Genomic DNA, 15,130 nt, shown 5'->3' with positions numbered 1-15,130 from the left:
AAGTAAAGATTAAAAAAATCTTTACTTTTGTTTGAACTTATTGTGATTGTTTCTGTCCTGGCAACAGTTTGCCCGTTACCATCACACTTTTGTCCCTTTTCTGGAATAAAAATAAAAGTGCTGTCTATATTTCCGCTCCTGAAAAGCTGTGTCTCTGTACTGCGCCACAATTTTCGTCCTCCAGCATACGAAATGAAAGCATCTGAGTGCAGTGCAACCGTGCAGGAAAAAAAAATGCATGTTTGCTTTATGATTTTTTTTCTATCGACCTGGCGTGCAGATATCTGAAGAATCTTTGTGGCACAAGTAACAACATAAATACAACTTTAAGGTAATTACTGAGTTTAGTATAGTAATACGTTCCATCAAGTTACAGTACTGCACTCTTACCCTAACCTTTAGCAAAGCCTTCACCTTAAAATTTGGTGATATATGTTATGGGGACTTATTGACCTCACAATGGAGGTAGCCCACATATTGTGACTGTGTGGCTTCATGTCCCCAAAGCACAGTATTAGCAAAACAAGTACATGCACGTGCGTGTGGACAATCACGCACTCACACACATACAGGTTTCAGATACTCATACAAGGATAGCAGCACTGAAGGCTCTGACAGTGACTAGAGATGGACCGATCTGATATTATGTATCGGTAATATACTGACGTAAATTACTGGATCGGATATCGGAGAGAAATAAAAAATGTAATCCGATCCATTAAATATCAAAAAAGCACCTCACAAAACTTGCAACACGGCGTAACTCGGCTCATAACCGTAGCACCTGGAGCAGTGTGGTCACGTGATAGAGCTGCTGTGTGTATTTGTAGCCTCGCTACCAAACCAGCATTTCATCTCGAGGAAGTTATCCCAGAGAGAAGTAAAGCAAGTGTGTAAGTTCATCTCTGAATGTTGGTAAAGCATTAACAACCGATATATGGAGCGACTGCCTCTTCTCCTCCCTCTCCTGCTGCTACTTCAATCATGAAACTGATTAATGATCAGCTGATCGGCTTTTCTGTCGCGAGTCCGTCTCTCTTTTTGTTTTTGGCCCACTTTGCACCAGAAAGAGGAAACCAGCGGCTGAACAACAGCAGCACGTTTAAGCTTGATAAGCTGTTGTTAGAATTTATTTAATATTACTTTCTACACCAGGATCTTTTCTATAGCTGACGGCTGGTAACTGTGCAGGGGCGGATCTAGCAAAGTTTAGCCAGGGGGGCCGATAGGGCATTAACAGGGAAAAGGGGGCACAAAGACATACTTTTCTTTCTTATTCTCATTTAAAATGTCTAGCTTTTAATAAATAATTATCTGAATCTTACACCCAAAGTTTTAATCTGATGTAAAATGTATAGAAGTCCATTACTGTATATAGTAACTGTTAAGTCTAATATACCCTAGTAAGCTATAGTACTTTTTCCTTTGGGAAGATACCATCTGTGCAGTCTGCAATTCTGTTGAAGAAAGATGTTGAATCTATTTAATTATTCTTGAAAAATAATTTATTCTGTGCATTTTTTTTTCACACTGCATCAAATTAAAGTTGATTACGTCGATTAAGCATCATGAGGTGGAGGGTGGGGGTTCCCTATTTTTTTTTGCTGGGAGTTTGCAACCCTATTAGTTAGGTTGCTTAATATTTCTGCTAAGTACTCTTTAAAATACCAGAATAGGAGGATGAGGCAGGTTTAAGTTTATTAGATTGATCAGTGTTGCTGAACTATGAAATATTTTGGGTGCAGTGTTTTTTTACATACAGGTATAACAGAATAGCTTTAGTGTTGTTGTTTATTTAAACTTGAGTATGAACTTATACAAAATGCAGCAAGATATTAAAAAAACAGTTTTATTGATTAAAAACACACTATATCGGATTCATATCGGTATCGGCAGATATCCAAATTTATGGTATCGGTATCGGACATAAAAAAGTGGTATCGTGCCATCTCTACAGTGACACATGCAAGCAATTTTGTTACTATTCCTCCTCCTAGTGGGTGAAACTCACAGTGCACAGTCTTTGTCTGGTTTAGCTCTGGCTAAATTGTTAAGCTGGTAGTGCAATCCCTGGCAACTAAAGTTTGAACCCCAAGTTGCTCTCAGATGCATTTCTTTGGTGTGTGAATGTTAAATAGAAAGCACTAGCATGAAGGGGAAACATGGCTTTTGTGAATGAGGCAGAACCAGCCCATTTACTATATATTTTAATTCTTGGAAACCAGAAATAAACCTGAATATACAAGGTTGTACACAACTGCAACCGTATCTATCAATACAAATAAGTCAAATAGTGTTCATTAAGTTGTTCTATGGTTTATAAGTTAGAAAGTTCATTGGTGGTTTTGGTGTTTTCAAGTTATAAAGCAGAAATGCAGAAAGAGTAAAATGTATTTTTTATTATAATAATTTTATATGTACAAAAGTCTAACAACTTGCCTGTTAGTTAAAATTAATTTATCTAAATGTTAGAAAAGGTACTCCATTCAGCTGATAGAAAAGTAACTCCGTCCCATTCAGAACAGTTTTTCATTTCCTCCCTTTCGAATTAAGACATCATACTGATTAAATTCTGGTTACTGTGGACAATGTGAAAATCTGGAACAGTGTACAATACATAGGAATACAGAAAAGTCAGTCTTAATATGCTGTTGCTTCAGATACACTCTGTAAAGCTTCAGACTGTAGAGGGCGTCAGCGCTCCTGTTTTCACAGCAGCTTTTCTGAAGAGCGTCTGTCCGTCAATTTTGTGAGCAAAACATCAATACCTGTTACAACAAAAACAAAAAAAGATCAGAAACATTAAACGTTAAAATGTGTGTTAGTGTTTGTCTATGTGAGAGAGAAGTTTATGCCTGTAATGGTTTGGTTTGAAGGGTCCGTGTTTGCTGATGCCCATGTACTTGGCCTGATCATCTGACAACTCTGTGAGGTGTGCGTCAAATATCGGCAGGTGAAGGCTGGCCACGTATTCATCTGAAAATATGGAGACACGAAGATTATCACACCTTAATTTCCTTCTTGGCTATACTGATAAAACAGGAAAAAGAATAATTACAGACAAATAAAATTATAATGGTCTATAAAACATTTAATATGATTTTCAGGCTTATGTGCAGCCCTGAGACCCATTACAAATGTATTATGTGAATGTTTTCAAGCTTGAATTTGAGCTTGATTTTGTGTTGGATAGTTGTTTTGCAAAGTGCAAAAAAGTATTTAGACTTTTTTTTTAACTTAAATAAAATAAAATCCCATTTAAGTAGCTTAATAATTATCATGCTATATAATATAAAAAACATATTTAAAGTATCTAGTAACACTAAAGTAAATGTAGTCATTATGTAGAATGGCACTTTTCCACAATCAATACTTTATATTATTAGATCATAATAATTAATTCATTTATATGCATTTTAATTTTGTAACTTTTTAATGACTGTATTACAGGTATATCACTTATATATTGTAGATTTCCAATACAAAATGGTAAGTAACTAAAGCTTAGTATCAAGTACAAGATACATTAACAGCTGTGGGATAGAAAGAGAAAGTAATTAAATTAAATTCAGTTTTAATTGTATAGCACCAGATACAACAACAGTCCTCAAGACACTTTATATTAAAAGGTAAAAACCCTACAACCAACATGTGCAAGCACTTGGCAACAGTGGGAGGGAAAAAGTCCTTTTTAACATGAAGAATGCATTGTAACTTGCCCATCTTCTTTGGCAGCAGGTAGACATCCTTGTTGTATCTTCCTTCTGGGGCATTGTACAGCTCTATGAGAGCCATGGCCTGAAACATAACAGCGAACGTTAACTAAAAGTGACTGCGAGCAGCCTAATGACTGACAGAGCTGCTGTGGTGCATTTAGAAAAGAATAACCACTTTGTAAATCTGTTTTCTTACCTGGGTAGCGGCAGTGATGGAGAGGACAAATGAGGGCACGGTAGAGCAGCTCAGATTCAGCAAACGACCCTGAGAGGAAAGTCAATACTAAATGAAAACAAATCACGTAAGAGCGGCTATGATAACGTTATGATTAGTGTAGTATGAGCCACCAGTTTAAAGCACAGCGTACACGAATGGTCTTCCTGTGCTGTCTGATGTTATTATTTACTTTTGGAGGATACACACCTGGTCTTTATATCATAATTGCTGCTTTTCTTTTCTGAATTTCTCTCTATTTTTATCTCAAAATTTCTCAGATTCATCCATCTGTTCCTTATAATACATTAAGAAGAGCGCATATTTCTCTTGCTAAATAAGCAGTGTACTTCAAGGTCACACATTTAAAGTCCTTACATGATTTGGGCCTCATTAGAAGAACAGAGTATCCTCACCTCTGCCAGCAAGACAATTCTCTTGCCATCAGGCCAGATGACGTGATCCACCCGAGGTCTCACATGCACCCACTTCAGATCTAAAGACCGCAGACCAGCCTGAGACATAGGAATCTATAGTTTAACGCCAAATCATTCACATATAGAGGCCTATACACGCACACACAACATGTGTCTTTACCAAATCTATCTCACTGCTGGAGTGTCCCATGTTGCAGACTATGCAGCCATTCTTCATTTTGTCCAGATGTTCTCTCATCACAACATTTTTATTCCCTGCAGAGAAGCAGTGAGTAAAAAAACAAACAAAAAACAGGTGAAAAATAAATATTAATTAAAAATAATATTTTGATTGTTTTGTTTTTAAAAAAAAGTATTAATCATAGGATGACAGCAGTCACCTGTGCAGGTGATGACCATGTCTATATGTCTGACTATTTCACTCAGTTTAATTACTCTGAAGCCATCCATGCTGAGTGGAGTGGGGGATAAGAGGACAGGGTTAAAACAGTATTTCATCATGTTTTTTTCATGGTGTGGCGTAAGAGGAGGGAACACTTCACATCTTGGTTGATAAAAGCTTCTTCTATTCATACCAGGCCTGAAGGGCACAGATAGGATCCACTTCTGTGACATACACTATAGCACCCAGTGCTTTTAGGGCAGCGCAGCAGCCTTTTCCAACCTACGAGAAAAAGAAATTCAACACATTCTGGCCGAGTGGCTTAAATGTGGGTTATTTCACGGGGCAAACACTTTATATCCCACTAACCTCGCCATATCCACACACCACCACCTGCTTTCCTCCAAACATGATGTCAGTGGTCCGCTTCAGCCTGGAAGCAGAGTTGATCATGGTCAGTTTGCTGCTATGCTGGTGTTTTTATCTGTTTATTCACTGGCTGGGCCCATGACCTCATTTTAGGTTTGACAGACAGTTTGTCAACCTATATAGATGACAACCGGAAGGAGCGTGTTTGGAGGCGTGGTCCTGCTCCTGAAATTCCGATACATAATCTCCAATAGTCACAACAGGATTAATTACCCTTCCAGTACAGACTCCTTGCAGAAGTACAGGTTGTCAAACTTCTGTTTGGTCACCGAATCGTTGACATTCATAGCAGGAACAGACAGTCTGCCTGTCTTTGACAGCTGGTACAACCTGAATCAGAGGCACGGAAACACCCACGTGAGCTGCAGATTGACTTTGTAACCTTAAAGTCATTCGAGCTTCGTGTTTACACTCACCGATAGATCCCTGTGATGCTTTCCTCCACAACACCTTTGAGATTCTTAAACAGTTCCGGATACTTCTTATAGATCCAGTCAGTCAAGTCACCACCGTCATCGAGGACCTGGGGTAATAAGAAAAACAAGCTCGAGGCACCTTCATGGAAGCATTTGTAGATAACACACTGAATTGTTGGTCAAATGGTTCTTGGCCCACATAAACATGAAGCAATAATGTTGAATAAAATGCATCTGAAATATATAAAATCAAAGGTTCATGTACTCAAATAATTATTGATTAAGATTCCAATAAATTCCAATAAATTACATTGAAAATTTGAGTGTAAAGGAACAGTTTACCAAGTATTAATTATATTTGAAATACTAACGGTGTTTAAGATCTGAGGCTACAAAGAGTCTTCAAACACGAACAGTATCTTCTGAAATACCACAGAGGATGTGAGTACAAATACACTCCTCCTGAAATGTATGCTTAAATATCACATTAATCTCTCTTAAGAGAATCTGCACATGAAGCTATCAGGTGAAAGCCAACATTTAGGAGAAAGTTAGCTCAAAGAAGTTTATTTTAAGACTCCAGATGAGGCTGCAGGAAAACATAGCTAAGGATATAGAGCTGGAAATGTGCATAATAGACCTGCTTTGAAAAAAACAGGACACATTATGCATACAGTGAGTGAAAATAATTATTCAACCTCTTGTTGAATTTGTAAGTTTGCTCACTTAGAAATAAATGAACAGTGTTTAATTTTCATGGTAATTTCATTTTACTGGAGAGAGACCGAATATCAATAAAATATCAAGAAAAAATTACCAAAAACCCCACACTGAGTGAAATGATCCCCTACAACCCTGCTGTAATTCATGCTGGTTGTGAGTCCATATAACACACAGATTATAATCAATCAATTACAGATAATTCTGATCTTAAGAAGTATCTGCACAAGCCTGGAATGGCCTACAAGTCCATCAGCAAGATGGACTTGTAGGCCATTCCAGAGTGGAAAAGTGGAAGAAATATAAAATGATCACTAGTTGCTCTCGGTTTGGAGCTCCACGTGAGATCTTGCCTCATGAGGTGAGATAATTGAAAAAGGTGGTGAATCATCACAAAATTATATCGGAGGAACTTGTTCGTGATCTGAAGTTAGTAGGAACCACACTCACCAAAAACACCATTGGTAACACACTATGGGGTAATGGACTAAAATCTTGCAGTGCCCGCAAGGTCCTCGTGTTCAAGAAGCCACATGTGCAGGCCTGTCTTTTTAAATGATACAGAAACGTGCTGTGGTGTACACAGCTGGTAACCAGCTACAAGAAACACTTTACCACTGTGTTTGCCAACAAAGGGTTCTCCACCAAGCACCAAATCTCATCTTGGTTATGAAATACTTATTTCACTCAATGACATGCAAATCAGTTTATAACGTGTATGTAATGTGTTTTTTCTGGTTTATTTTTGGTTGCTAGCCTGTCTCTCTCCATCAAAATGAAACTACCATAAGAACTGTGTACTTCTAGGGGAAGCTATGTGACGTGTAAGCAGAGTCGATCATCATACCATGTTGGGCTGCCAGGTCTCAGTGCCGACACAATGGTCAATACACCACCAGAACTCATCCTCCGATTCTCCTCTCCACGCAAACACTGAGATGCCTGAGAAGGGAAGTCGCATGAAAAATGTGTGATGGTCAAAAAAGTAAGAGGGAGGAAGAGTAAAACCAGGAGCTTGTGCAGAAGCTGTACCTGCTTTAACCAGAGCAGCCGCCACAGCATTCTGAGTCGAGAAAATGTTACAAGCCGCCCAGCGACACTGCGCCCCCAACGCAGCCAGAGTCTCAATCAGCACCTGCAGGACACCATAAACACACAGAGGCCGGTTCTAGACACTGAAGTAGTGCTAATGCAGAATTATATGATGCACTGTGGATAATATGCAATATAGAAATAAAATAAAATCTAAATAGTGATATTCTTCTCTTTATTTAAAGAAACAAACCAGATCTGTATTTGGCACTTTGTAAATCTCTGTCAGTGCTTGTTTCTTTATTTGACAGCAGTGTGTGTGTTGAACTGACCGCTGTCTGTGCAGTGATGTGTGTGCAGCCCACTACTTTGGCTCCAGCCAGCGGTTTCTCCCCACCTGCCCTTTTCCTCAGGTTCATCAGAGCTGGCATTTCTAAATATCACAGATGAGAATCAAGACACAAAAACCAGGACAGTCTTAAATCCTCCTCTTGTGCATTTCTCTACAGAGCCTCTTTAGATGGGCAGTAACATTCATTTTACTGTTATATTGTAACTTCTGCATAAACTGTGGTTTGAAGGCCGTTGGTATTGGCGTACCTTGCTCTGCCATTTCTATTTCTTTGCGTCCAAAATCAGCCTGACTGATGTTTTTGATGCAGAAGTCAGACGGGCCTTTGGTGGATTTCTGAAGCTTGTCTCGAGGAGAAGACTCATCATCAGAGGTGTCACTGTGCACTGCAACACATAATTTAGACTATGTGAGACAAATCATCTGGCTGACGCATGAAGGAGTATTACAGAAACACATGATTCTTTGGCTCAGGTTTTCCAGCCTTTATCTTGTTGATAACTAGGTGATTCTTTTCTCTGATCTCTTTGAAGTCTGCACATACTCTGGCAGTGACTGACATTTTTGAGAAAGGCTCATGGAGCAGATTAGGACCAAATTAATGAGGCCTAATTCTGCAGAAGACTTTTCACTTTAATTAAGGTTTGGCCTACAGGGTTAATCCTCGGTTTGCGATGCTGGGATCAAAAAACAGCTCAGTTTATATATCAGAGACATGTGATTAGACTTAACAGCGAGTCTGTTTTCATGTTTCCATACCTGAAGCGAAGCTATCCGTAGATGACTGAGACATGGACCGAACAGTCCTTGTGGGAGGTCTGTTGAATTCTTGCTTCTGGCCAGTGAACGGTATTTGCTGAAGAATCATAAAAGGAAATCACAGACAGGCTCAAAAAGACAGATACCAAATATTTCAGTTTTACCTCTCAGCAGGTCACAAAAGTTTTTTCCTCTCTGTTTGAAGCAGATAGATGCGGCAGTCAAAGCAGATACATTTGCTCATAAAACACCAACTTTCTTTTAACTCTCTTCTCACAGCCTATCTGTGTCATTAATCTTTCTATTTCTCTCTTTTATCTCTGTATCTGTTGCAATCTCACCATCCAGTGTGGCTGTTTGAAGGCTGGGCTGCTGCCACAGGAATCCCACTTGGCCATGTCTGCTCCCTGGCTGCACGCGTAGACTTAAACCTACAGCTCAGCCTTACTGAAGGCTCACCACCTGTCTTCAGCTTTTCTGTGGATGGCAGATTTTTTTTTCTGCTTTTGTTCTTTCTCTTACATATGTGCACACCCACCAAGACCAACACGCCCACACGCTGACCTCAAGTGTTTGAAGCTTCGCATTTAAGATATCATTTAATTGCATTCTGGAAAATGTAACATATTTCTGTTTTTTGCAAACTTGATCCTTAATAAGCCTCAAATGGGAACATTAGCACCTTGTGAGATGCATTACAGGAAAGGAGAGGGTGCTTATTTTTTTCTAATGTAAAAAATACAGCAACATATAGCTCCTAAAGTAATTGCAGGGTTTGACTAACTTGTTTCAATTCTGTTATTAGCTGTCATAACTTGTCAGCTGCTTTCAAACCCCACAGAAGGAGAAAACAACAACTGTGAGCAAAAAAGAAGAAAAAAGCAAGAAACTGCACTCATGGCTGAAACACAGCAGTCATGCATCTAAAAACAACAAGACAGAAGCGATTAACACATATGTTTGAGGCTTTTTTATGACACAAAGCAAAGCAATGAAAAAGATGTTATGCATGGAAAAGGTGTCTGCATTCAGGAAAGCTTAGTGAAGCACGAGTTCAGGTTTCTAATCTCATCTCAGAACACCTACAGTGTTATGCAGAATTGATTTGGTTTGCCATGTATTTAATGATGGTAGCCTATGGTTTTTATATTGCACATTTTAAAAAGCATTGGTCTGGGTTTACGTTCCTGAAAAAATCTTTCTTTTCATTACATGTGATACAGTTTAATTCCAGGTATCTTTAAGTCCTGGCAGGGTAATATTTTTTAAATCCCCCAACTTAACCACACATTTAAACTAGACCGAGGGCGCAAGAAGAAATCTAGAATCCAAATAAATTTTATAATGGCATAAAATACTAAGTCAGGGCAGGCAGTCATGGAAAGAGACTGGACACCCTGAGGTCCATTAAACTAAAGTAAGTAAGAGAGACAGACAGACAGGCAGATTATCGAACTCACAAGGGAAATTACTGAGGAAACTACAGGAGCTGCTGTGACAGACTGTCCACTCTCATGATGCCACTCCTCTACACGTCAAATTCTTCAATGAATGAAATACAGTCCACATACATGGACATTTATTTCATATACTTGCTGATTTAAAACAGCCCAGCATTGTCAAGTTCCTGGTCTGTTGACCCAGCGTTTTGAGTTTTAGTTTATTTGGATGTTATGTTTAAGTTCTTTAGTGTAGCTAAGTTCATTTGTTTATTAGATTCTCTTTGTGTTTTCTACCCCTGTATTTAAGTTTCCCTCTCCCTTTATGTGTTTCATGCTGCGTGTCTTATGTTGTCAAGTTTATATTGTCATGTCTGCGTCTCATGTCTCCTGTTTTATTTTGAAGGTCTGTGTCCTATGTCAGTGTAGTCAGCTTTGCTTCCTTTGTCTCATTATGTCAGACTAGTGTCAGCTGTTTCCCCATGTGTGTATTTAGTCGGCGTGTTTCTGTTCATTCTTTGTCAGGTCGTCTGTTGTTCCCGTCACGTTCTCCACACCATGTTTCCAAGTTTCATGTCCAGGTTTTTTTTTGTTGTTTGTTTTAGTTTGTTCACTCCATACAGTCTGCCTCCGCCAGACTGTGACAAGCATGCCTCATTTAAATACTTTGTTTGGCAAAGGTCTCTTGTCAACATTGACAACATTAGTAAACTTTGCTGATCTGGTTTAAATATACACTTTATGGGCAACAGTACTGGGTCACGCCTCATAATCTCTGAAATTAGGCATATAAAATCCAGCACCTAGCCGTGCGCTCTGCCTGTGCAAACATTTATAAAAGCATGAATTGTTCTTAAGAGCTTGCTAAATTAGGGTGTGGTACTGTAACAGGATGCCACCATTGCAACAAGTCAGTTTGTGAAATTTCCTCCCGCTGAGATATCCCACAAGTGGTATTATTGGAAAGTGGAAGTGTTTAGAGACCACAGCAACTGAGCCATTAAGTGCCATGAAGTGCCAGACCAAGTAAAGACACTCTAATGAATGGTGTGAAAGAGAAACCAAACACAGGTCTCTGAAGCGGACAACAAAAGAAAAACAAAGGACGAGCTTTGTTACATAAGGGGCAGCAAGCCCAACCAAGTGGCAACCAGAGATCCACCCAGGGAACACAAGTAGGACACAGGACGAGTATGCAGATGCTAAAACACTGATTCAGAACTGTGGGTTTTGTGGTTTTTAACTTTGAATTAACCCTTTGAGGTCAACACCAAGAAAAAACAATGGAATTTTTTTTGTTTGCATTTCTTATTGATTTGGGTGAGTAATAACCACAATCAATATATATATTTTTTCAATAGACCCTGTAGTTTTTAAAATATTGATCTCTACCAAACGGTTGAGATGTCACTTAATGGTAAAAGTATGAAATGTCATACAAATACATTAGATAATACAATTATAAAAAAAGGCCAAATTATAATTAAATTGATAACAAAAACTATCCAGGGCATTGGATACAGTTTATTTCTAGTAGCATCCCAGTGAACATTGCTGTTTTCATTCCATCAAAGGAAAGTATTATATCAAACAACAAAATACATCGTTTTTTTAGGCTGCAAATGTGAAAAATGTGCTGCAGCACAAAATACTCCCATTCAGGCCATTTCTGATTGAATGCTACTGTGCAAAATCAAAATCAAATAAAAACAGTGCAAATCAAGCACACCTGCTCATGGTTTTGGTCGTCGGGGTCTTAGGGTGTAGCATTGATTCTGTGGTCTTGGAGAGCTGAATCATGGTCCTCCAACTCTAGATGCTGGCTTGTTAACTTGGTTCAGACACAGCCAGGTGGAAACCTTTTGAGAGTCATCGGTTTCTGGTCCAGTAGGGCTCAGTCCCTCTTGTAGACCAGGTATTCAAGTCAAGGATGTATCCGAACAGTGGAATATGCCATCTCCTTAACTTGTAACTTATAACTTGTCTTATACAGGTGTAATATCATATCAGAAAGCTTAATTCTTCCCATATGCTAATTATATACAGGGATGAGTGATGGGCATTGGTCTTTGCATTGGTCTCTTTGCTCCACCGTTTGACCAATGAAAAAGGCATGAACCCACAGGCATTGTTTAGAAGGTTAACACATTTCTTGTCAAACCATTTTATTGCAATCATGGTAAAATGGTAAATGGCCTGTATTTGTATAGTGCTTTACTAGTCCCTAAGGACCCCAAAGCGCTTTACACAACCAGTCATCCACCCATTCACACACACATTCACACACTGGTGATGGCAAGCTACATTGTAGCCACAGCCGCCCTGGGGCGCACTGACAGAGGCGAGGCTGCCGGACACTGGCGCCACCGGGCCCTCTGACCACCACCACCACAATCAGACCTTCATCAGACCTGTAACAACAGGCTCCATGGCCCTTCTTCAACAGGTCTTTGTCTGCCATCAGGGGAGCTCCACCGGTGCAGTTTGGTCATGCATGACCAAAACTGAGTATACATGAGTATCATGCCACAGGACTATGTGATTTTTAGCCATATAATTGTTTAACGTCCATATAGTACTTGTTAAACATGAAATTATAATTTTGAGAACTTAGTAATATTAATTTACCAGATACTGTAATTTGGTTAAAAGGTAATCAGTTGTGATATTTGTGATTTCCACATGTTAGTCTTGATTTTTACAATATTTAATAATATTAACTCAGAAAGTTGCAAAAATGACTTACTGAGGAAATTATTTCAGCATATTCTTGCTGTGCTAACACTTAATGTGATTTATCAATAGCAATGGATAAAGAAAATGGGTCTAGTGGTCTGATTTTATGGCAAATAATCAATTTTAATAACATTTAGGTTATGTTAGCAGTAGCACCATAAAGGGACAAATCAACCGTTTGGTTGACCACTTTTAAAAAAAATTATTAAACATTTAATTTCACTTTTTTAATGCTGTCAAGTGAAATACATCTGTTTAGTAAGTCCTCTAACACTGTCATATAAGAAAAAATTATATCTTCCTATCTTAGTTTCATCAAAAACACTCAAAATATGTTGGATGTTTTTTTGTTTCTGACTTCCTGGTTGGGAGGGGTATAAGAAGAGCCAACAGTTTCCATTCACAGTGCCTTCTGGTGGACTTTTTTGGCATTACAGATGTAAACCAATTGGTAGAAAAGACTCAACATGGTAGGTCAATTTCAGCAAAAGCCTCAGTTAGATATAGGGCCTGAAAATGTGCTCTACCAATTGGTTGAGCAGAACGCTAAAGGGTTTGATATTAAATATTTTCTGTTTGGTTACAGTTTTAGTAACACTGTTAAAGTTAAATTTAGTTCAGGGGTTTTTTTTGGTTTAGAATTTTTAGTGGGTGGTTCAAGTTTTCATTTCTGTGATGAATTTCTTGTGATGTTCATATTTTCTTTTGCCTTGGCCTCGGTTTTATTTTATGGTTTCTAGTCTTGTGTTTAGAGTGATATGTGTTACTTTGTGTTTTACTTTGTAATTCTCCTATAGTCTCTCGTATCTTGTTAAGTATTTGTAAAGTAAAAAAGTCAAGTAAAATCTTATCTATATAGCACCTTTCAAGATAAAAATCACAAAGTGCTTCACAGGAGCTAAAACATAAAGATAAAAATCAACTAAAAGCAAGTTAAAAAACATGAGAGTTAGGTGTTAGGAGTATCTCTGTCATGTTACCTCCTGTTGTATTTTGATAGTCATTTGTCTCTTGTGGCCTGTTTTCAGTTTGGCTCCTGGTCTAGTTCAGCTGTGTTTTGTTACCCACTCTGCCGCACTTACCTACTATGTATATAACTGCAAGATAATAATTGCACTGCAAGGCACTACATGTCTTGGAGTATGGGAGAAGCTGGAGTGCTCCTGATCCAGGACCTTGCTTTGAGGCAACAGTGCAAACCACCACACCATTGTGCTGTTGCAATAGCTCCCTCAGTATAAGTGAATGTGTATATGCACTGATATATCATTAAATTCACAGTAAAAACTAACACAACTGTGCACTTGTGTCTTCAAGACAGCTGTGGCGGACGATGGGCAGTAAGGGCGGATTATGACAGCACATGTCAGTTTGATGACAACATTATTGTATGGTGCTGTTTGCCAGGCACTGCAGGGTATAACGAGGCTTTCAGTCTGTTCAACTTGTCTTAAAATGTGCCTCTGGAGCTCAGGAAGATTTTGAACTTTGCTATGAATTCTTTGGATTTTTATCCTTCACCTAAATAAAGGTTTTGTTGTTTCTTGAAGTTTGCCTTGAGATTTCAGCATTTGATTAAAGACAAGACATAGGAGACAATTAACTAGCAAAATAAAACAGGCAGTGAAAAATCGATAAGAAACTTGAACAAACTGTACAAGAAAAGACACATGAGGATGAGATGGAAGTAAACTCTATAGCAGACTGGGATTAAAGCATAATCAGAGCTGAATTGTCTAAAACACGAGTAACTAAACTCCACAACTCCTAACCTTGACCTAAAATATGACATGCTGAAATAAACATGAAACTAACAGGAATCAAAAAGCAGCCTAGCAGTAAAAGGCATAAAGGAAACTAGAATTTAAGACGAAACACAGATAACAGAAGTCCACAGCAAATCCCACAGACCGTGACAGTCACAGAGCAGGATTACTGCTCTACTGAGGCACATAGTGTGTCAACAACTGCAGAGTTCAAACCTCCCCAGGCATTAACATCACCATAAAAACTGACCAAGCACTTCCTGTAAGTGGCCCAGGGCTTTTGTACATGGGGTGTAGTAATACCAGGTACAAACAAAAATAAATTATATTAAAAAGTCACCAATAAATATAAATAAAGCTGTATTTTAAAGTCTGGGGGCTTTTTTTTTAAACACATGGTTATAAGAAAACCTTGTGTTTCGTAAAATCACTTAAATACCGCCTTCCAAAAATAGCTGCCACTTACACAAGCCACCAATCATTAACACAAAAGCTATTAACCTTTGACTTGGAGCAGTGTGAAAGTTAACTTAATGAGGGACAGGTGGACATTCAAATTCAAAGCAGCTACTGCACAGATACTCTTCAAATAAATCTCAGAATTACATCTTAATGTGTAAAATATCTCTCTCTTTGTGTCCAACCACACATTTCCTCTATGCCAGTGCAATCGACAAAGACCAACATAACCAATGTAATGTTGCTTAAACCCTCTAATCTTAAAAAAGCTTG

General features: G+C 38.5%; 1 protein-coding gene across 4 annotated transcripts in view; it reads right to left on the bottom strand.

Moving 5' to 3' along the window:
- Positions 1 to 1,899: 1,899 nt before the first annotated feature.
- Positions 1,900 to 15,130, bottom strand: part of LOC102303367 (S-adenosylhomocysteine hydrolase-like protein 1) — a 15,124-nt gene continuing 1,893 nt past the window's right edge. For 2 of the 4 annotated variants that reach the window (XM_042225707.1, XM_042225709.1), the window contains exons 2-16: positions 8,458 to 8,554; positions 7,947 to 8,084; positions 7,679 to 7,779; positions 7,347 to 7,449; positions 7,162 to 7,256; positions 5,595 to 5,701; positions 5,392 to 5,508; positions 5,119 to 5,182; positions 4,943 to 5,031; positions 4,748 to 4,818; positions 4,528 to 4,622; positions 4,347 to 4,445; positions 3,913 to 3,981; positions 3,720 to 3,798; positions 1,900 to 2,976 (exon numbers count right to left, since the gene is read on the bottom strand). In XM_042225707.1, coding sequence (XP_042081641.1) covers positions 2,822 to 2,976; positions 3,720 to 3,798; positions 3,913 to 3,981; positions 4,347 to 4,445; positions 4,528 to 4,622; positions 4,748 to 4,818; positions 4,943 to 5,031; positions 5,119 to 5,182; positions 5,392 to 5,508; positions 5,595 to 5,701; positions 7,162 to 7,256; positions 7,347 to 7,449; positions 7,679 to 7,779; positions 7,947 to 8,084; positions 8,458 to 8,554 — 1,479 coding nt within the window. In that variant the 3' untranslated portion in view covers positions 1,900 to 2,821. Of the gene's footprint in view, positions 2,977 to 3,719; positions 3,799 to 3,912; positions 3,982 to 4,346; positions 4,446 to 4,527; positions 4,623 to 4,747; positions 4,819 to 4,942; positions 5,032 to 5,118; positions 5,183 to 5,391; positions 5,509 to 5,594; positions 5,702 to 7,161; positions 7,257 to 7,346; positions 7,450 to 7,678; positions 7,780 to 7,946; positions 8,085 to 8,457; positions 8,555 to 8,798; positions 10,207 to 15,130 lie in introns of those variants that run through there. The other 2 variants (XM_042225708.1, XM_042225710.1) reach the window with 2 other exon arrangements.

This window comes from Haplochromis burtoni, unplaced genomic scaffold (genome assembly GCF_018398535.1).
Source record: "Haplochromis burtoni strain Fernald_Lab_line unplaced genomic scaffold, NCSU_Asbu1 Contig_179, whole genome shotgun sequence".
Lineage (NCBI taxonomy): Eukaryota > Metazoa > Chordata > Actinopteri > Cichliformes > Cichlidae > Haplochromis > Haplochromis burtoni.
Note: the sequence above shows the minus strand (reverse complement) of the source record. Positions and strands in the feature narration are given on the sequence as shown.